Source organism: Fukomys damarensis, unplaced genomic scaffold (genome assembly GCF_012274545.1).
Source record: "Fukomys damarensis isolate Sample0158 unplaced genomic scaffold, DMR_v1.0_HiC HiC_scaffold_16, whole genome shotgun sequence".
NCBI lineage: Eukaryota > Metazoa > Chordata > Mammalia > Rodentia > Bathyergidae > Fukomys > Fukomys damarensis.
This window is the reverse complement of record NW_022900928.1, coordinates 45,187,777-45,209,835: the sequence shown is the minus strand read 5'-3', so window position 1 is coordinate 45,209,835 and position 22,059 is coordinate 45,187,777. Positions and strand designations below refer to the sequence as shown.

The 22,059-nt window shown below is 38.6% G+C and overlaps 1 protein-coding gene across 2 annotated transcripts in view; it reads right to left on the bottom strand.

The window, feature by feature from the left end:
* Positions 1 to 22,059, bottom strand: part of Piwil4 (piwi like RNA-mediated gene silencing 4) — a 58,226-nt gene that overhangs the window by 23,924 nt on the left and 12,243 nt on the right. For both annotated transcript variants that reach the window (XM_010633657.2, XM_010633658.2), the window contains exons 6-11: positions 14,707 to 14,787; positions 12,920 to 13,117; positions 11,101 to 11,212; positions 4,196 to 4,319; positions 3,054 to 3,171; positions 315 to 426 (exon numbers count right to left, since the gene is read on the bottom strand). In XM_010633657.2, coding sequence (XP_010631959.1) covers positions 315 to 426; positions 3,054 to 3,171; positions 4,196 to 4,319; positions 11,101 to 11,212; positions 12,920 to 13,117; positions 14,707 to 14,787 — 745 coding nt within the window. The remainder of the gene's footprint in view (positions 1 to 314; positions 427 to 3,053; positions 3,172 to 4,195; positions 4,320 to 11,100; positions 11,213 to 12,919; positions 13,118 to 14,706; positions 14,788 to 22,059) is intronic.

Sequence of the window (22,059 nt, the reverse complement as noted above, 5' to 3'; positions counted from 1 at the left end):
TTTTTTTTTTTTTTTTTTAATCATGTAAGAAGAGTACAACAGACAACATAGGTAGACATGTTTTAATTGCAATGGTTTGAAATATTGTTGTCTAACAGACCTAATCATATCCACTGGGTGCCAGTAAGCCCAGGCAAGTCAATTCACACTGAATAGGAAATAAGAGGGGACCTGAGGTCTTAAAACAAAGGGAATGCAAGGACATGGCCATAGAGGAATCAAATGAATATGCCAATCCTCCCAGCATTCTGGTAAATTATCAAGCTTACATTTAAGTAAATACTTTCAAGTGGAAATAAAATCATAGCACTTACTACATGGTCTTGCATTAATATTTTTTCTGAAGGCACAACCCGGCCAGTCAGAGACATCTGGCTCCCAAAGTGTAGTCCCCAGGTCTCCAGCTCAAAGCGAGCATCCTTGTTTCTGTTAATAAAGTTGTATTAAATCACTAAAGTGATTTTAAAAGAATTTTTGTCATTAGAAATAAAATTATAACTCATTGAATTATTTAGGAGTTGATTTTATCTTCAGAATTTGTGGCTTCTATTTCTATTAACTCTTTGTTGTTGTTTTCCTGCCTAAAAGAATGGTGGAACAACTGTGCCCATTTTGGGAGATGTAGGATTGGGAAAAGGCTTCAACTGTGTTAGAAAAGTGAGTTTTTGAGCCAGAAGCCAAGCAGACCTGGGTTCAACTCCCAAGTCCATATAGTAATATGTGACCTTGAGGAAACTATTAAATCTTTTAAACCTTGGCTTTCTTGCTGGAAAAACATAAGGATAATAAAAATAATTCACTGAGCTGACAGAAAAATTGAACATGACAATACATGAAAAGACTTAACCATAGTGTCTGGCACAAGAGCCCAATAAATGTGCAATATTATCATTTTTTGTCATTGTTGTTTTGAGACAGATTCTTGCTATGTAGTCCAAGCTGCCCATGACCTCACCAGGTAGCGAGCATATACTCGCCATGCCCAACAAAGATATTATCATTCTAATAACAACCTTGAAGATATGGAGATATTTTGGACCCTCTGGATGTGGTGATATCCTCACATTTGAATCCACTGGTTTGGAAGTGGATGGAAGACAACAAAGGAAGGAAATCAAAAGGGCTTAGACTTCCAAGGGTTCATAGGACAAACAAAGGAGTTGGAAGACCGTGAAGAGAAGATTAGTATTAGCAATAACGTCTTTTATGTTTGTGTAGAACTTGAAGTTTGTAATTTAGTAAGACATGCTCATATTTTATGTTTTATCTGATGAGATTATGACATGATGTAATTTCTATTGCACTGAAAGCTCCTTGAAAGTGGCAATCATACTGACTTTGTCTCCCATCTCCTACATACTACCCAACACAAAGAAAGCCAGAAACCCACAGGACACTGATGAAATCTAGCCTTTTGTTTCCTTATCAAAGTTCTGCCTCCTTCTTTAGGAAGCTCAAACCACTTATCACTGTCACTCCACAACAAGTCATTATTTCTGTCTCTACCAAAATTATGCATCTTGTCTGATCACACTGAATACTTTGACTTAATGATTTTGTTTTACATACTGTCTTCCCAAGATGAGATGGGTGAGACCATTAATGGTCAGGAAAATAGGGTGAGGTAACTCGCATTACTGAAAGGTGGTGGGGCAATGCATCAATGGATTGATAATCCATGAAAAGTGGATTATCAATAAGGATAAGGGGACAAACCAGAATCTCTTCTCAAGTAGGTGCAAGTCAGAAGGATGTCCAGAAAAAATGAGAACAAGTATATCCATAAAATGGAAACTATGAAGTCTGTTGCATGATAGAGACTGACGTTTATCATATGGAAATGTTCAAGAAAAACCTTTCAAAACAAGTTACACAATACAATGTATAGAAAAGTGCCATTTTCCTTTTTAAAAAAAGTGGGGGACTGTTGCAAATATCTGAAAAAACATAGAGCATTCATTTAGTTATGATCCATTCATTTAATAAAGTTACTGAGTTTTATTTTGCTCCTGTAAATCTCCACTTTCATGAGCTAGTATCTGAAAAAAAATTTAAGGAAAATGATCATTTTACAACAATGTGGTCCAGCAGAAACATAAATCAAGTCACACATACACTTTTAAATTTTCTAGTAGGGCTATATGGATGATGAATCTGATTCACTTTAAATGGAAAAGCTTCCACTGTGCGGGAAAATGAACATGCAATGCAACGCCAGCCCATCTCAAAGCCACATCAAAAAGTAACAAATTATTTTAAAATATGTATTATTTAACCTAACAGATACAAAATATTATCAACTAAAGACACATCAGGTGCTCAGTGACCATATCGGGCTACTGTCTGAGACAGCACAGTTCTAGGGAGTCAGGAAGGAGGACCAGAAGAAGCTCATGTCCCATCCCAGGTTTCAGCAAACTGTCATAACTGAGGGCAGGAACACAGGCATGAAGGACATGTCAAGTTTAGAGCAGAGGCTGCAGAGTTTTGCAGAGGTTTTGCTAAACTTCTGCCTGCTAATGCGACTGTACCATGATCTGAGTATTCCCGACCCTGGTATGGCACTGTTGTTTTTGTTTGCATGGGTGGGGTTTTTTTTGCCTTTTTTTTGGGGGGGTGGCTGTTTGTTAAAATTATAACCCTTATCAGGCTGGGAATTTAGCTCAGTGGTTCCACCACCTGCCTCACAAGCACAAGGTTCCAAGTTCAATTCCCAGTACCAAATAAATAAATAAATACCCTTATCTGTATTCAAAACTTTACCCCAACCTCAAAGTACTAGGCGGATGAGAGCAGAGGTGTTAGCTAAAGGAAGATACAAATCCTACCAGCTTGGCCTCCCACCACTACTCCTCAACCTGCGACTCCTGAGGATCTTGGATGAACCTCTAGGCTCCAGACATTTATATTTCAATGCACAACCACCCTATTCATAGTCAGAAAGATCAGGCATTTCATCAAGAACTTGGCTATGATATAGATCATCTAACTCTATGCACTCAGCCTCGGGCCTGCCTCAGAGCACATGCAGTCTCAGCAAAGCAACCCAGTACCTCTGGATGTCATCGACAAGTCTGGCCAAGCGCTGCTGCCGGCCCAGAGGACTGAGACGAATTTCTTCAGCCACAGCCTTCATCAGTTGGAAATCAGATGTCACCTGGCCAGCCAGGCCTATGAACACAAAGAAAAATAATGTGAGAAAATGAATATGCAGTGGAATCCCAGCCCATCTCAAGCACAGTTGGAGCTTTTTCATTTCAACTGAGTCAGATTCACCATCTGGATGGCACTAACAGAAATGCAAGCTACATATGTCACTGAAAGTTTTCTAGTGGCCACGTTTAAAAGAAAGGCAAAAAGTAACAGATAACATTATGTAAAACAGTACGAGTTATTTAACCCTATGTACTCAACATGTTAACATTTCAACATGTAATCAGTATTAAAAATCAGTTATTCGGGTGTTTCTTCTTTTTAATACTAAGCTTTTACAATCTGGTTGCTATTTAGACTCAGAGCACATCTCCCTGCAGTTTCTCAGTGAAGCCAGTCACACTGCAAACTAATAAACTCATATGGCTGGGGACTACCATATTGGACTATGCAGAAAAAAAACACTAGAATGAGTATCCCTCCCTCTAAAGATTATATCCTATTAAATTTTCATTATGCAAAAAAGTATTTTTATATATATCTCACAACTGACTCACAAATATATAAAAAGTATTTAAGAAGTCCTCCTTTAAGTTGTACCCTATTAGTCAAATAAATATTAAAAATAAATTACTTAGATTTTGCTGTATAGTGATGATTACCTTCTGGGAGGTCATGCAAAAAGAAACTGGGTCATGTTGGCACCACTCTAACAATATATCTTACAAAACTCAAAATTATTATTTCCTATGCTAGTGAATTTAAAAAATTTCAAAAAAGCAACTTGGCTGTAGGAAAATATCTAGAGATTTATTTACATCAAAATAGCAAGTAAATATATGAGGTAAAGGAGCTAGATTCCAATGGGCTCTCAATCTTTCTTGTCTTTATATCTGAATAAATTACTTGAGGATCCCATCCTCCATGAATTAAATCACTCCTCTGGCATTGGTTTGGCTAATGAGGTTCTACTCGTTCCTAAGGCTCAGGCTTTTCTCTCTCTGGCCAAGAACCCAACAGGGTTATAGCACACAAGCATTACCTGTTAGAAAGCAAAGCTCTGGCATCAGGTGGACAATCTTGGGCTCAGTGTTGTCATTTCTCCTGCTTTTCAATAGACTAACAAGCACCGGCTGATTTAGGTCAGATAAAGTAATATTATATTGCTATAAAATGAAAGATTAATGAGGGAACAGTTAATGTGGAAACACTGCAAGATGAGCATCTTTAGCAATAAACAAATCCCCAAAACGAATATACTGTATAAGCAAATCTCTTCAGTGGAGGGGAAAATCTGAAGGTTTCCTACTCCTTACAACTTTCTTTTCAAAACTTTTTTTTGGGGGGGCAGGGATTGAACTCGGGATCTTGCACTTGCAGGCAGTGAAACCACTGAGCTAGATCCCCGACCTTCAAAACTTATGTTTTATATATGAGGGCCAGTTTTATTATTTTAATCACAATGTCTCTTATACTGAAACAACATTTTAAAGGATCCCCCTGCTTTCCTTGTGTTTTGTACACATTTAGAACAGCTTTTGGCAGGTTCTGCCATCATTGAAGGACCCCCAGGGGCTAGCTCGAAGCCAGAGTTTTCACTATTGATGACTGAAGTACACCACCCCATGTTTAACTGGTTCTAAATGTGTTCAACCTGAAAATGTGTACACACAAGTTGGAGGCAAGGGTTACAGTGAGATGAGCTCAGAGTTTCCTGAAAGAACATGACTGTTTGACTTTCAGGATGGTAGGTTAGAGAAAAGTAGCTCAGGAGTCTGACAGGTATGAACCGGATCTTCAGCTCTTCCATTTATTGGACTGTGACACTGGGGAAGTTCTTCACCTTTCTTCACCTATGTAATAGGATAACAACACCTCAGCAGTATCCTAGGTAAACCAATAGCAGGGTATCTAATTTGCAGAATCCTTGGTTATTATCATTTCATACTCTATTCCCTTTTTCTTCCTAAACTTGAATTTCAATGTTCTCACCTTGTCAAACTTCGTTTCTAATGCAAAGGTTCCAATTAACCCTCATTTCCTGTATAATTTACTCAACACTAATGACAGAACAACTGCGATTAAAATTTACAAAATGCCTGGGTGTTGCAAGTTGCTGACATCAAATTATAATTAAGAGGGTACAAGGCCAGCATTTCTCTATCTCATTGAGGACTTTTAGTCATTAAAATAGAAAACAATTCAGTAATAATTTTTTAAATTGGTAAGGGCAACTAAAGGCTCGGCAAAGTCTTACACAAAAGGGTTTTTATACATGATTTTATTAAGTCAGTGCACATGGCCTGCTATGTTCCAGGAACTGCAGTGAATACAAAGATAAAAGGGGCACAGTCTTTGCTTTACTCATAACGTTATCTACAAAGCATAGAAACACAGTAATGATAAGCAAAGCACATATTTTTCTTTATTTAATCTTAACAAACATAGAATACAGACTTTTATCATCATCCCCTTCACAGATGAGGAAACCCTGGTTAGAAATTAAACTTTCTCCAATGCTTCATAACTGGAAATTAGCACAGCTAGGATTTATCCCTTACCTCCACTTGTTACACCACTGAGTACTGTGTCCCTGGGCGGATAAATCAGGGCTGCTCCAGGAAGGAGGCAGAGTCCAAGAAAGAACCTTGATAAAAATATGGGGGTAGGAAAGTTCCAGGAAAGTGCGCAAGCAAAGCTGGTGAGGTTCCGGAAAAGGATCTTCTATTTAGACGGAGCACAGCAAGAAGTTCACTCTCAAAGCTGCTGTCCTCAAGAGAATTTTACTTTCTTCCTTGCCCCAATTTTTTAAGCACTTAAAAAATAATATAATGTCTTCCACTTTGAAAATTACATAACGTCCTACATAATGTCCATAACAAAGAGGACTTTTCAAAAGTTAAGAATTTTGTTTTATTTCCTTCCTATTATATAATGTATATGCACCACAGCTTACTGCAAAAAAAAGTGAGTGGGATTTTTACTATGATTCCCTGCTCAGGAAATCACAAGTCCTAAAATATATCTGTTCAAACAAAAACAACTTTACATCATTCAGGAAAGAAACCCAAATGTTTAACAAACTGTGAATTTAATAAACAAACACAGAACATATTTAATGCACAAGATGCTTTGCCAGACACTACGCATTCAGATCCCTGTTCTACAAGAAAAATGTATTCTATATAATCAATTTTTTTTTTTTTTTGGTTTTTTGAGACAGGGTCTCACTATGTAGTTGAGACTGACCTAGAACTCACTATGTAGCCCGGGCTGGTCTCGAACTCACAGCGATCCTCCTGCCTCAGCCTCATGAGTGCTGGGATTACAGGCATACACCACCACGCCAGAAGAAAAATGTATTCTAGAAGCACAATGATTCGTGGTACAGATGCATAGGGAAGAGCATGTGCAACAGACAGCAAAGTCAAGAGAGAATACCACAAAAGAGCTGACACTTGACCTTGAAGTTACAGTCTGACCAGTGGTGAAGAAAGATACGTTTGGCTTTCTATAGGTGTCTAGCAAATGTGCACAAAGGCTGAGGACCAGCTAGTGTCTAGCGAGTGGGCAGGGTGATGACAGCATGGATGCATGGTGAGATGCCAAGAGAAAGGAGGCTAAAAGGTTGGATGGGGTCAAACTGTGATATTAGGGATAAAGAGGGGAGGCTCTCAAGGGACAGAAAAGTCACCATCATTTGCCTAGTGTCCACAATGTACAGGCATTAGGTTAAGGGCTTCGCATGCATTATTATCTTGTTCAGTGCTTATATTATACAACATTCCCTCTACAGTGAGGTTTGGTAGGCTGCTCACTAGTCTCCTATTGTAGCGATTTGCCCAAAGTGACACAGCCACAGTCAGGACTTTCTTAGCTCATGTTCTTAAGCACATTTCTGAGCAGTAATTCAGAAAGAGCTCCCTAGTGTCATGGAAACAGTGTGACATCCTCAGGAGAGCTGGAGCATGGGAACTATAAAGGCTGACTGCAATATTTACCCCCTGGGGATGTGGTGAGGGGTCCTGCACCTCTGCACTGGAACAGGTCGGAAAGGCAGGTACAGGTTCCAGACAGATTTCAAGGATTAAAGGGGCAAAACTTATCTTGGTGAAGGAGATGAGGCTGAAGAAAAGGAAAAAAATAAAGTGATTTCCTGAGATACTGAATTTCCAAGGAGAAATATGAATAGAAAAGGTAATAGATTCAGTTTGAATTTGTTAGCCTGAGACTTCTGCAAGATGGTCACAAAATATGTTCTCGAAATGAAGATGAATGTGTGATTAAGGATGATGCCAAGGCAAAAATATTTGAGCAGTCTCAAAATACAAAGAACAGATGCTGTTGAAAGGAACCGTGATATATAATGGCTCCTTTCAAAGGGGAAGGAAAAAGAAAAATAATCATAGAAAGCTGAATCAGAACAACCCGAAGCTTAGTGGAGAACCACAAAGGATGTGACCCAGCAGTCAAGGGAGGGAGCAGCTCAGGAATGTAGGAGTGGTCACAGTGTCAGATGTTACTGAAATCATTTTAGCTATAATTACCCTTCTGTATAGAAAAAAACACATTTATTTCTCCTGATGTGACTTTGTACCCACTAACAAATCTCTTCCTCTACCCTCCCTGGCCATTGGTAATAATTATTCTCTTTTCTACCTCAGCAGTTTTAGATTCCACATATGAGCGAAATCATGCAGCATTTGTCTTTCTGTGCTTGGCTTATTCCACTTAACAAGACACAGTGTGTAAGTGTAACAAAACATTACACTGTATAAAGATGCATATTATCTGTCACTTAAACTAACTAATGACAACGAAAAATTGCCCCTGAAAGGCACTTCAGATGAAAAAGGTGACTAATTTGGACCTTTGTAGAACTGTTTCCATAGCAACAGAGCAGGCTACCAGACATTATTTGATATTCTACATAGAAGACCCAAAGAACTCCGCCAAAAGACTTCTCAACTTGATTGACAAATTCAGTGAAGTAACTGGATACAAGGTAAATACTGAAAAATCAAGAGCCTTCTTGTGCACAAATAACAGTCTTACTGAAAATCAAATTAGGGAAACAATCCCTTTCACAACAGCATCCAAAAAAATGAAATATCTAGGAATCAATCTAATGGAGACCAAAGACCTCTACACAGAAAACTACAACACTCTATAAAAAAGAGATTGAAGAGGATAAAAGAAAATGGAAAACATCCTTTATTCCTGGGTAGGAAGAATCAATATAGTGAAAATGACCATACTTCCAAAACTGCTATACAAATTCAATGTAATCCCTGTTAAAATCCCAACAGCATATTTCATAGAACTAGAGAAAACAATCCTAAAATTCATTTGTAACAAGAGGAGATCTAGAACAGCAAAAGTAATTCTAGGCAACAGAGACACAGCAAGGGATATCACAATCCCCAAATTGAAATTATACTACAAAGCCACTGTGATAAAAACAGCATGGTACTGGCAAAGAAGCAAACCCAAGGATCAGTGGAATAGATTAGAAGATACAGAAACATTGCCTGACACACTCAACTACCTCATCTTTGACAAAGGAGCCAAACACCCTCTCTGGAGGAAGGATATTTAATAAATGGTGTTGAAAAAACTGGATTTCAACTTGTCAGAGATTAAAAACTACACCTGTATTTTTCACCATGCACTAAACTAAAATCCAAGTGGATTAAAGATATAAATATTAAAACAGAAACACTAATATACCGGCATAGGAAAAAATTATGAACAAATCCTCAGTAGCACAGGAACTAGCACAAAGAATCAACAATTGGGATCTCATCTTTTTAAAAAGCTTCTGCACTGCCAGAGAAATCACAAACAGGGCCTGGGATTTAGGTTAGTGGTTCCACTGCCTGTCTTGCTGCCTTTCAAGTGCAAGGACCCAAGTTCAATCCCTGTTATCAAAAAAAGGAAGAAAAAAGAAATCACAAGCAGAGCTAAGAGACAACCCACAATGTGGGAAAAATTTTTTACCAGCTCTTCACCAGACAAAGGTCTACTATCTATAATATATATAAAGTCAAAAAAATCAGGCCTCCCAAATATAAAGATCCAATTAAAAAAATGGGCATCTGAAATGAACAGACATTTCTCAGACAAGGAAGTAAAAGCAGCAAATGATCATATGAAAAAATGTTCAACATCACTGGTCATTCAAGAGATGCAGATGAAAACAACACTGAGATTCCATCTCACCCCAGTAAGAATGGCTGCTATCAAGAAATCATCCAATAACAAATGCTGGTGGGGTCATGGGGAAATAGGAACCCTTCTTCATTGTTGGTGGGAGTGCAGACTGGTGCAACCACTGTGGAAATCAGTATGACGATACCTCAAGCAACTAGGATTAGAAGTCCCATTTGACCCAGCTATTCCTCGGCTGGGTATCTTCCAAAAGAATTAAAAGAATCATACTACAGCAATATATGCTCATCCATGTTTACAGTGGCACAGTGTGTAATGGCTAAAACTTGGAAACAGCCCAACTGCCCATAAAATGGAGACTGGATAAAGACGATGTGGGTTTTTTATAAAATGGAATACCACTTGGCATAAAGAATGAGAAACTAGAGAGATTTATAGCTAAGTGGATGCACATTGAGGCCATACTCGTAAATGAAATTAATAAGTTACACATGTGTAAATACTGAATAGTTTCTCTGGTGTGAAAAAAGTAAAAGTGTAAATAAGGATTAAAATGCATAATTGATATTGTGTCATAGGAAGAAAAGTCTAAAAGGGTACAGGAAGTGGGAGGGGTAGAGGGAAGGCAAAAAGGGAAAAGGAAAATACATGAAAAGGAAAAATGTGGAAACAGTCTTTGTAAACAGGGAAGGGTGGCAGGACTGAGGGGAGGGCTGGGAAATGGGGAAAAATAAGAACCTGATAAGTCATGTATAGGTACAAGATGAATGTAACGGTATTGTATACTTAATATGTACCAATACATTTAATAAAGATTAAAAAAAAAAAAAAAGAACTGAAGAAGGGCTTGGAATTAATGTAGACAACTTTCCAAAGTTGGCTAACAAGAAAAAGAGGGCTTTTCCTGAAGGTGTAAAAGATTAGAGTTTTTGTTTTTGTTTTTTAATATATCTCTGAGATTTTAGAGATCTGAATGATTACATAATTAAGAGAAGATGACCATGAAAGACACTAAATATGGAAAGTGGGGTCAGGAGGCTTGTGGTATTGAAAATAACTCCCAACAGCAGCAAAAGATCCCATCAACAAATATTTTTTTGAAGATCTACTACATTCAAGGAACTATGTTAAACCTGGGTATCCAGAAATAAAAGGCTCAAGGTTTTCCTCAGAGCCCACTGTTTAGGAAGGAGGCCAAACCATTCATATCCTGCCTGCCTGAGATGACCTGCTCCAGCTAAGTTCAGGGAAGGGAGGCCAGGAACAGTGCCAGGGAGCTCCCTTGAGAGTTGGTGGCTAAGTACTACTGATGAGTGTTAGGTTGTCAGGTTGTAAAGAGGGACCTAGGAAGAGGAAGCAAAGTGTGTGAAAGTCCATAGCAGAAAACCTGAGTCAGGGAGCCACAAAAGGCCACTACAGCAGAGAACTGGGAAGGGACAAGACAAAGAAAGAGGAGGCTGGACAAGCATGAGGTGGCCTTGGAAACTGATAAGGAACTTGTACTTGGCTCCTACTGCAGCAAAGAGCCATGAGACTCGTTTTAAGCTTGGAAGTGACATGATCAAATATGCACTTAAGGGAGATTGTTCATACTACAGTAAGGACAGCAGGAGACAGGATGAGGGTCTGAGCCAAGGCAGGGATGGAGGAGAAGGAGTAAGTCAGGAAATTACCTGGGAGGCAGACTCAGCCTGACAATTTGGGGAACTTGGTGGGCTGGAAAGGATCAGAGAGACTTCTCTGGTCCAAGAGGAAAGGAGGAAAAAAATTTCTTACCTGTTTGTAGTAATCTACGTAAGTGATTTCAGAACCATCCCGCCTCTGAAAGGTACATGTTGGTTTCACAGACCAGTCAATGTCATCAATGCGATAGGTTTTATTATTGTACCTAGTGAGTGCAAGAAACCATTTTAGAAAAGTTTTCCAAATCATCTCAGATAAGTAAATATTTCATACTTTTCATACAAAGTGTAAGATGAAGTCTGTAGTGTCAGAAATACAGAAGACAGTAACACAAAAAGTCTTTTCTTTAACTCTTATCTGAGAAGGTACTTAATTCTCTAATCTAGAGGAGGATCATACTCCAACAAAACTCGTAAGAAAGTCATTAGGCTAAAATCTGTTTTTCTCACTGACAGACACTCTAAGTCAAGGCAAATCATTTGTAAATATTCAAATGCCAAAACATTGCTCAAAACTTTCTCATGGCCGGGGATTTAGCTCAGTGGCACTGCACCTGTCTTTCAAGTGCAAGGTCCTGAGTTCAATCCTTGAAACCAAAAGAACCAACTAAACAAACAAACAAAAAAAAAGCTTCTGGGGTCACTCAGATTTTTTCAGCTCCCTGTTTTTGTGACAAAAAAAAAAAAAACTCAAAGTAGGCTGATCAAACAGCAACTGTGACATCATGCTTTACTCTTCATCTAGGTCTGGTCCATAGCAAAGCTGTGGAACAACTCAGCTAATGTCACTCTAGTGCCTTCTCCCCTCAGCACTGCACAGCCTCGAATGATCTCTCGTGTGCCCCAGCCTGTGGACAGAAAACTGAAGCAGGTTTCTTCAGAGTTCTCAAGACCTTGCAAGGTGTCTGTGAAAGTATACTAATCTCAACTATCACAATCATGACAGGAAGATAAGACAAAGGTGTCTTCCCTTCCCAGGTAGTGTGGAACACAACCAGTCCCACCACTCAGCTATATAACCCAGAAAAACAACTTTAAGGGCTGAGGATTTAGCTCAGTGGTTCCACTGCCTGCCAAGGGCCCAAATACCAAATCCCTGGTACCAAACAAACAAAAAAGTTAGGGGCTGGGGATTTAGCTCAGTTGCACCACTCCTGCCTTACAAGCAGAAGGTCCTGAGTTCAATGCCTGGTACCAAAAACAAAACAAAACAAAAAAACCCTTTAAGAATAAATTCTAAGCCAGACTAATAGAAGTCTAGAATGTTCCCTAAAACAAATCTTTTTGGATTAGCAGCAATGCATAATAAACTTAGTACTCAGCAAGTCACTGAATCTGCCTGTGTTTAATTCAATTCAATGGGCATTGAGGGCACATCATACATAAATAAACCCAGAGGTCTGCAAAGTAAAAATATAATCTTAACCTAAAAACTAGCATCTTATGTACTGTGAGACATGGACCTCAACTTCTGTCTCATAACATTAACAGATGCAGTAACATGACCACAAAGAAGTGAGTCTATGCACAGTGTGATGGGAAAGGGCAGAGGGAGATAATGAACCATGCCCATTTAGCAGCAAACAGAGGCTCAGAAAGATTACAGCTGGGCTGTGTGAAGGTGCAGATTTGAAAGGAAGAATGTGGGGTGTGGAGCCCAGGTAGAGGCACTAGAGCAGGAAAGTACAGATTGTTAAAGGTTGGAACAGGGGATGGGAATACAGCAAGAGATCATGCAGAACCATGAAAGCTTGCATCAGTGCAGAGTGCTACACAAGAAAGTCTGGACTCCAGACTGTTGAGAACAGCCAGGTCTTCTAAACCAGTTGGCAAACTGATCAGATCGATGCTCCTGCGCAACATCATAAATAATTCATTCTCTTAAGAAAATTCTTTCACACACAGACTTTTACCTTGTAAGAACAATGAGCCCTATCAGCTGTTGTTCACACGTTTGAATGAAGCAGGACGTGCCAATTTTGTAGCAGAGGTCAGTCATGAATTCCAGAACAGTCTCATTTCGGAGGACCTTATAGCTCACATCAGCAACAAAGAGGAGTTTGCGCTCAAAGTGTGACACAGAAACAGCAAACCCAGGCCAAAGAGATAATCTTTTAAAACCAATAAAAATAACAAGAAAAATTAATATCTAAAAAACAATAAACATTTTTAAATGGTGATTTGCTTCTAATTCTCTAGGTCTGACCTTTTTTTCTTTAGTGTGATTTCTTCCAGTTGTTGATTTAAAAACTTTAGTTATTTTCAGTTGGAGTGTCATTAAATATGAAAGTAGGATAAAATTTGGTCCTAAAATGCTGAATTTCTCAGCATTGACACTATTGACACTTTGGATAATTCCTTGGACTGGGTAATTCTTTGTTAGGGGCTGATCTCTGCATTGCAGGATGTTTAGCAACTTCCTGGCCTCTACACACCAGATGCCAGTAGCACCCCCACCACCATATTTGTGATGACCAAATATGTCTCTAGACATTCACTGCCAAATGTGCACTGGGAGACAAAAATGATCTGGCTGAGAACCACAGCTACAGGAGTAATATGTTTATGGGTGATCTGTCCCCACATGGAAACATCTGGTTTGGAAAACTCAATGCAAAGGAGAAAGCTGAGGACAGATTCAATAATGAAATAAGGAAAGCAAGAAATGCCATTACACACAGATATACATGAGAAACTGGAGCCCAAGCTATAGTTCCTTTCCACATGGGATGAAAAATCTTTCATAAGAACCCACAGAAGTGGCATGAAAAAATGGACAAATATTTTAACAATTAATCCTAGTTCTTACTTTGTGAACTCAATCTACTGTGATACTAGGCTAGCCTTCGGAACAAACATTTCCAGTGGGCACATGCCATCTTAGAACAGCCCTAGACTGAGAATTTCTTATCTGGGCAGAGAGGTTGTTACAAAAAGATGAAAAAATCTGGAAGGAGACCACTCTGACTCACTAAATGAACATGTGGTAACTCCGCCATTTTCCCCCCACCATTCAGAAGGCCACACCTCCACTCCAATTTTCTATCCCTTCTGCACTTCTCCTTTTGTTTCTGTGTCTGTCTTTGAGTTACCAGTTGCCTCTCTATCACTTGACCATAATATTTTCTCATTAAGTTTATTGGTACTTTTTAGGTACACCGTACAGTCACGTTCACCACTGGGATCCTGTACCTTTACATGATTGACCATAATATTTTAGAGTGCTGCGTATCAACCAGTTCAAAACAGAGGTGACCACTTTCCCCACGGCAGCAAGTTCCCAGCTCAGGGTTAACATGCTACAGGTGTTCTGAGCACACCTAGGGTAGTCTAGGTGGCTTCTCTGACCCTGGGATTTCACGTCAACCACCCTGGCTGTGCTTACTGCCTTTCAACAAGAGCACTAACTATATGCTATAATATGGCTTCTTCTGCTTTCATTATTACTTGTTATACACAGAAAATTCAGTTTCTGAATTTCTGTTAGAATTTATGGTAATGATTTTGTACACCAACATACAAAAACAGACTTCTGTTTTCACATTCACCATTCTATTAAAAACTCAGAATTTATAAAACTCCATTATAGTTCATATCTCAGAGATTCCCATAGGAAGCATAATGGCATAATAATGCATCACAAATTATACTGCTCACATGATAATCATTTCAGAGGAACAGAAAATATAAATAAACCTACTTGTGCTGGGGAATTTCCACTGGCTCTGAAGGCTTATAGAAGTTCCGTCCAATTTGGTACATAGACAACTTTTTTAAGATCCTGAAAGTATATTGTTTTGAATCTTTGATAAATATTAGTCGGTAGCAGTATAATTCTAACCTGTACTTATGCTGAACATAAAAATATACAGCAAGTGCAGAATTCTTTCTTCTTATAACACTGGAATATTAAGATACTAAAGACACCTGAGTATATCTAAGTACTATTACTTCTTTAAGAATGATACCGGTTTTACATCATCACTCCGGCTTGGACTCAGAGCCACCTCTGCTGCATGGTCCAGCCCATACTACGGGCCTCCTCTGAAGCCGTGACATTTCCAGTGGGCACCACTGATTGGCTCTTACACAGTGCCAGGAGGGTGACTTTTAAGTTATCACTCTGGTTTGGATTCAGAGCCACCTCTGCTGCACAATCTGGCCCAAACTACGGGCCTTCTCTAGAGTCCCGCTGTTTCCAGCAGGCGCCACTGACTGGTTGTGACACAGCTCCAGGCGGGTGAGTTTTACATCATAGGCCTGGCTTGGACTCAGAGCTACCTCTGCTGCGCGGTCCGGCCTGTACTACAGGCCTCCTCTGGAGCTGCGCCGTTTCCAGCGGGTGCCACTGATTGGCACTGACACAGCACCAGGAGGGTAGCCACGAGGGTGCCCCTGAGCACCGTTGCCCCCGCCCCTGGCTATTAGATCCCCTGACTGAGCCAGTCCTTGGACGCACTCTGCAAAGGCATGGCAGGCTATAAAGGTTGGTGATTGATCCTATTATGTTCCTGACTGTATCGATAGGGATAAAGGATAGGGATTGATTTGATGAGTTGTTTTTAATATTATGAAAATGAGAATGTCTATAAGTCATTAGAGAATCAAAGACTGGGACGCAATGATATCAGGAAGATTTAATGACCCAGAGATGGAATCAGGACAATCCAACAGCAAAAATAAAGATGAGAAAACACTTAAGCAAGCCACAAAAACAGACTTCCAGTCCACCAATGGTAAACAGTATGGCAAAGGAGGATAAAAAATCAGATAGTGAACCTCCAGGACACTCAGAACTCACAGCACAGGAAGTAACAAAACTGATCAATCAATCTCTAGAAAAATTCAAAACAGAAACAATTTCCCAGATAACCATAGAGATGGTGAGCAAAATGAAAGACATGATTCGAGACTCCAGAACAGAAACTGACACAAAAAAAAAAAATAGATGAGCTTAGGAACATAATAGAAGCCATGAAGGTCCAGCATAAGAAAGTAATGGAAACAATGAATGCCCAACATAAGAAAGCAATGGAATCCATTCAACAGATTCAAACAGATATACAGGAGATTAAAAACTCTACTGAAAGTGTACACAACAGAATAAAAGATTGCAAAGATAGAATCTCAGATATAGAAGATAGGATCGCAGACAGTGACCTTGAAAAGAGAGGTCTCTTAAAAACAGTAGGGGGTCTCGAGAAATTGATCCAACAACTCTTAGATGATGCAAAGAAGAATAACATAAGACTGATAGAAATCCAAGAAGTAGCAGGAGAAAATACAAATGATTTAAAAAAGCTGTTCACAGAATTAATACAACAGAATAAAAGATTGCAAAGATAGAATCTCAGATATAGAAGATAGGATCGCAGACAGTGACCTTGAAAAGAGAGGTCTCTTAAAAACAGTAGGGAATCATGAGAAATTGATCCAACAACTCCTAGATGATGCAAAGAAGAATAATATAAGACTGATAGGAATCCATAAAGTACCATGAGAAAATGCAAATGACTTAAAAAAGCTGTTCACAGAATTAGTGAAGAAAACTTCCCAAACAGAGGGGAAGAATTAGACATAAAGATAAGTGAGGCATATAGGACACCAACTAGCCACGATCAAAAAAAAATCTGCACCTAGACATATAATAATCAAGATCCCAGAAACCCAACAGAAGAACAAAATACTACAAGCAGTAAGAGAAAAGAAACAAATCACAGGCTAAGGAAAGCATATCAGAATCACAGCAGACTTTCCCACACAAACCCTCAGGTCAAGGAGAGACTGGAGTGAGGTATTTCAAATCCTAAAAGAAAACAACCTACAACCAAGACTGAGATATCCTGCAAAACTCTCTTTCAAAATGGACGGAGAAAAAAGATACTTCCATGACAAAGAACACTTGAGAAACTTCATGAATACTAAACCAGCACTACAAAGAATTTTAAACAATATCCTAGAAAAAGACAATGAAGATTCCAACACCAGGAGACCCAACAGAACAAATCAAATAGCCAAGGCAAGAAACTAAAAGGAGAGGACAAAAAATAAAAAAAGAGTCAACAAAAGGCCAATAACATGACAATAATAAGTCAGTACATATCAGTTATAAAAAAAGAGTCAACAAAAGGCCAATAACATGACAATAAGTCAGTACATATCAGTTATAACTATCAATGTCAATGGCCTCAATTCACCAATCAAGAGAAAAAGATTGGCAAAATGGATTAAGCAGCAAAATCTGACAATATGTTGTATACAAGAAACACACCTAGTGCAAAAAGAAGCCCATAGACTGAAAGTGAAAGGGTGGAAAACAATTCTGCATGCCACAGGAGCCCAGAAAAAAGCAGGGGTAGCAATCTTACTTGCAGACAAAGAAAACTTCAAACCAAAACTGATTAAGAGAGACAAAGAAGGTCACTACATCCTTGTAAAGGGAACAATCCAAGAGGAAGAAATGACAATCATAAACATATATACACCAAATATAAATGCCCCCAACTATATAAAACAAATATTAAGTAACATGCAAAACCAAATAACCACTAATACAATTGTAGTGGGGGATCTGAATACCCCACTATCACAAATAGACAAATCATCTAGGCAAAAAATCAACAATGAAATACTAGAACTGAACCAAACTTCTGAATGTAGGGACTTACTAGACATCTACAGAGTGTTCCACCCCACAAAATCAGAATATACATTCTTTTCAGCTGCACATGGGTTTTTCTCCAAGATAGATCACACACTAGCTCACAGAACAGGTTTGAATAAATGCAAAAGAATTGAAGTTATTCCCTGTATATTATCAGATCACAGATTCCCTGCAATAAAACTGGAGATCAATAGCATAAGAAACCGGAGGAACTTCACAAACACATGGAAATTGAACAACACTCTCCTGAACAATCAATGGATCACAGAGCAAATTAAAGAAGAAATCAGACAGTTCTTACAAATAAACGAAAATGCCAATACAACATACAGGAATCTATGGGACACAATGAAAGCAGTTCTACATGGAAAATTCATAGCACTGAATGTCCACATTACGAAAACAGAGCAAGCTCAAATAAACAACCTAATGATGAATATTACACTCCTACAAAAACAAGAGCAAGAAAAACCCAAAGCTCGAACAAGAGAGGAAATTATAAAGATTAAAGCAGAAATCAATGCAATGGAAACTAAGAAAATGATACAAAAAATAAAGGAATCAAAGAGTTGGTTTTTTGAAAGAATAAATAAAATTGATAAAACCTTAGCAAACCTTATCAAAAAAAGGAAAGAAAAGGCTCAGATTCATGCAATCAGGGATGAAAAATGTGAAGTCACAACAGATCCCACAGAAATCCAGAGGATCATTAATACATACTATGAGAACCTGTACTCTAATAAAATGGAAAACACAGAAGAAATGGACAGATTTCTAGATACTTATGAATTACCAAAGTTGAACAAAGAAGACAAAAACATTTTAAACACCCCAATCACAATCAGTGAAATTGAAAATGTAATTAAAAACTTACCAACAAAGAAAAGCCCAGGTCCTGATGGATTCACTGCTCAATTTTACAAGACATTTAGAGAAGATGTACTGCCATTACTCTTCAGACTTTTCAATGAAATTGAAAGAGAAGCAATACTTTCAAATTCATTCCTGGAAGAAAATATCTCTTTGATTCCCAAACCTGGGAAAGATGCAACTAAAATAGAGAACTGCAGGCCAATCTCCTTAATGAATATAGATGCAAAAAACCTCAGTAAGATACTAGAAAACAGAATACAGAGGATCATCAAGAAGATCATACATCCTGACCAAGTCGGATTTATTCCATGGATGCAAGGATGGTTCAATATACATAAATCAATAAATATAAGACACTATATTAACAAAGTCAAGGACAAAAACCACATGATCCTCTCGATAGATGCAGAAAAAGCATTTGATAAAATTCAACACCCATTCATGATAAAAACTCTGCAAAAAATTGGAAGAGGTGGTCTATGTCTCAACTTAATAAAGGCTATCTATGATAAACCAACAGCCAACATCATATTAAATGGCCCAAAACTGAAAACCTTCACATTAAAATCAGGAACAAGACAAGGATGCCCACTATCACCACTCCTCTTCAATATAGTTCTGGAAACATTAGCCATAGCAATTAGACAAGAGAATGAAATTAAAGCAATAAAAATAGGAAAGGAATAAGTTAAACTGTCATTATTTGCTGATGATATGATACTCTACATTGAAGACCCAAAAAACTCCACCGAAAGACTTCTCGACTTAATTGACACTTTTAGCAGAGTAGCTGAATACAAGGTCAACACCCAAAAATCAACAGCCTTCTTGTACACAAATAACAGACTCACTGAGAAAGAAATTAGGGAAACAATTCCTTTCACAATAGCACCCAAAAAAATGAAATATCTGGGAATCAATCTAACAAAAGAAGCAAAAGACCTCTACACTGAAAACTACAGCACTCTGAAAAAAGAGGTCAAGAAGGATACAAGAATAGGGAAAGATGTCCCCTGCTCCTGGGTAGGAAGAATCAACATAATGAAAATGGCCATACTACCACAACTGCTATACAGATTCAATGCAATGGCAATTGAAATCCCAATGCTATACTTCACAGAACTAGAAAGAAGAATCCAAAAATTCATTTGGAGCCATAAGAGACCTAGAATAGCAAAAGCCATCCTAGGCAACAGACACATAGCAGCGGGTATAACAATTCCCAATTTGAAACAATACTACAAAGCCACTGTGATAAAAACAGCATGGTACTGGCAAAGAAGCAGACCTGAGGATCAGTGGAACAGATTGGAAGACACAAAAACAACTCCAGAATGCACTCAGCTACTTCATCTTTGACAAAGGAGCTGACAGTTCCCACTGGAGGAAAGATAAATGGTGTTGGAAAAACTGGATCTCAACCTGCAAAAGATTAAAACTAGACCCTTATCTTTCAGCGTGCACTAAATTAAAATCCAAGTGGATTAAATATCTAAATATAAAAACAAAAACACTAAACTTGCTGGAAGATAAGTTTGGGCAGAATTCTGGAAGTCATTGGCATAGGAAAAGACTTTATGAACAAATCCTCAGTAGCACAGGAACTAGCAGAAAGAATCAACAACTGGGATCTCATCTTATTAAAAAGCTTCTGCACTGCAAAAGAAACCATCAACAGAACTAAGAGACAACCTACAATGTGGGAAAAACTTTTTACCAGCTGCTCCTCAGATAAAGGACTATTATCTAAAATATATAAAGAACTCAAAACAACCAGCCCCCCTAAATATAAAGACCCAATTCTAAAATGGGCATCTGAAATGAACAGACATTTCTCAAAGAAATAAAAGCAGCAAATAAATATATGAAAAAGTGCTCCACATCATTGGTCATTCAAGAGATGCAGATGAAAACAACACTGAGATTTCACCTCGCCCCACAAAGAATGGCTGCTATCAAGAAATCACACAACAACAAACATTGGCGCGGTAGTGGGGAGAAAGGAACCCTTCTCCATTGTTGGTGGGAGTGCAGACTGGTGCAACCACTATGGAAGTCAATATGGAGATACCTCAAATAACTAGGATTAGAGGTTCCATTTGACCCAGCCATCCCTTTGATGGGTATCTTTCCAAAAGAATTAAAAGAATCATACCACAGTGATATATGCACACCCATGTTTATAGCGGCCCAGTTTGTAATAGCTAAAACTTGGAAACAGCCCATCTGCCCATCAGTTGGAAACTGGATAAAGAAGATGTGGTTTTTCTATAAAATGGAATACTACTCAGCCATAAAGAATGAGAAAGTAGATTCAATCATAAGTAAATGGGTACATTTTGAGGATATACTCTTAAGTGAAATAAATAAGTCACACATATGCAAATACCGAATAGTTTCTCTGGTGTGAAAAACTAAAATAGTACTCAAGATCCTAACACGCCAATTAGCAACGTGAAATAGGAAGAAAAGGACCAAAGGTGTAGGGACAGTGGGAAGGATAGTGAAAGGGGAATAAGGGAAAAGGAAAAAAATATGAGAAAATGTAAAAATGGAATTAAAGTGTTTGAAGGTGGGTAGGGGAGGAGGGGGTGAAGGGAGGGTGAGGACAAGGGGAAAAAATGAGAACCAAGACCTGGCATGTAAAGGTACAAGATCCCAGTAATGAATGTAACTGTACTGTCTACCTAGAATGTACCAATAAATTCATTTTTTAAAAAAAGAATGATACCACTGATACTACTGTTATCTGTCTGGGGTTGACTGCAATGATAAATATGCGGTCCAACACCAACTACAATGGTGGTTACTGTAACATTCTGGTTGGCCTAGAAAGGGTGAGGCAAGCAATGTCTGAAAGCTCTTTTGGCCTCTTCCCCATTTTGCTAGAGGGATGCATTTTCTGGTGAAGCTCCTCAAGTTTGCTTCCAAATAACTTCAGCAACTCACCCTGGTCACCTCTAGGACCATCGAGTAGCACTAGGACCATCATGGACCTATAAGACCACAGAGATATCAGTGATGAGAGGCTGTCTAGTGCAGGGGAAGTTCTGAGTAAGAATTCGGGGGCTCCTACTCTATGATTTGACCTATCAAATGTCACTGAGCCCGAGCCTCTACCTATAAAACAAGGATTTAACAGTATGTGCCTAAGGGCACTACAGTAACGTAAGACACAACTGAAAAGCTTCTTCACTAGAAAGTACTTTCTAAAGATCAGCTAGTTTAAAACAGTCCCCTCTCAGAAGGCACAGGGCAGACTAGCTTCTGAAGTGCTGTTACACTGCAATGATCTGAGGCCAAGATATATGCAAAAGAGACTGGACAAGACAACTGTTTAGAACAAGGAAACAGAGCATCTGCATGTGGGAAGTTCCTTTCTGTGCCTCTATGACTCAGCAAGACCCCAAACTTTCCCGATCTGATCTCATGCCCGCCAGATGCTACTGTAAGCAAAGTGATGACATCTAAAGCCTGTGACTAGCTCATCTTTTTTTTTTTTTTTTTTTTTTTTTT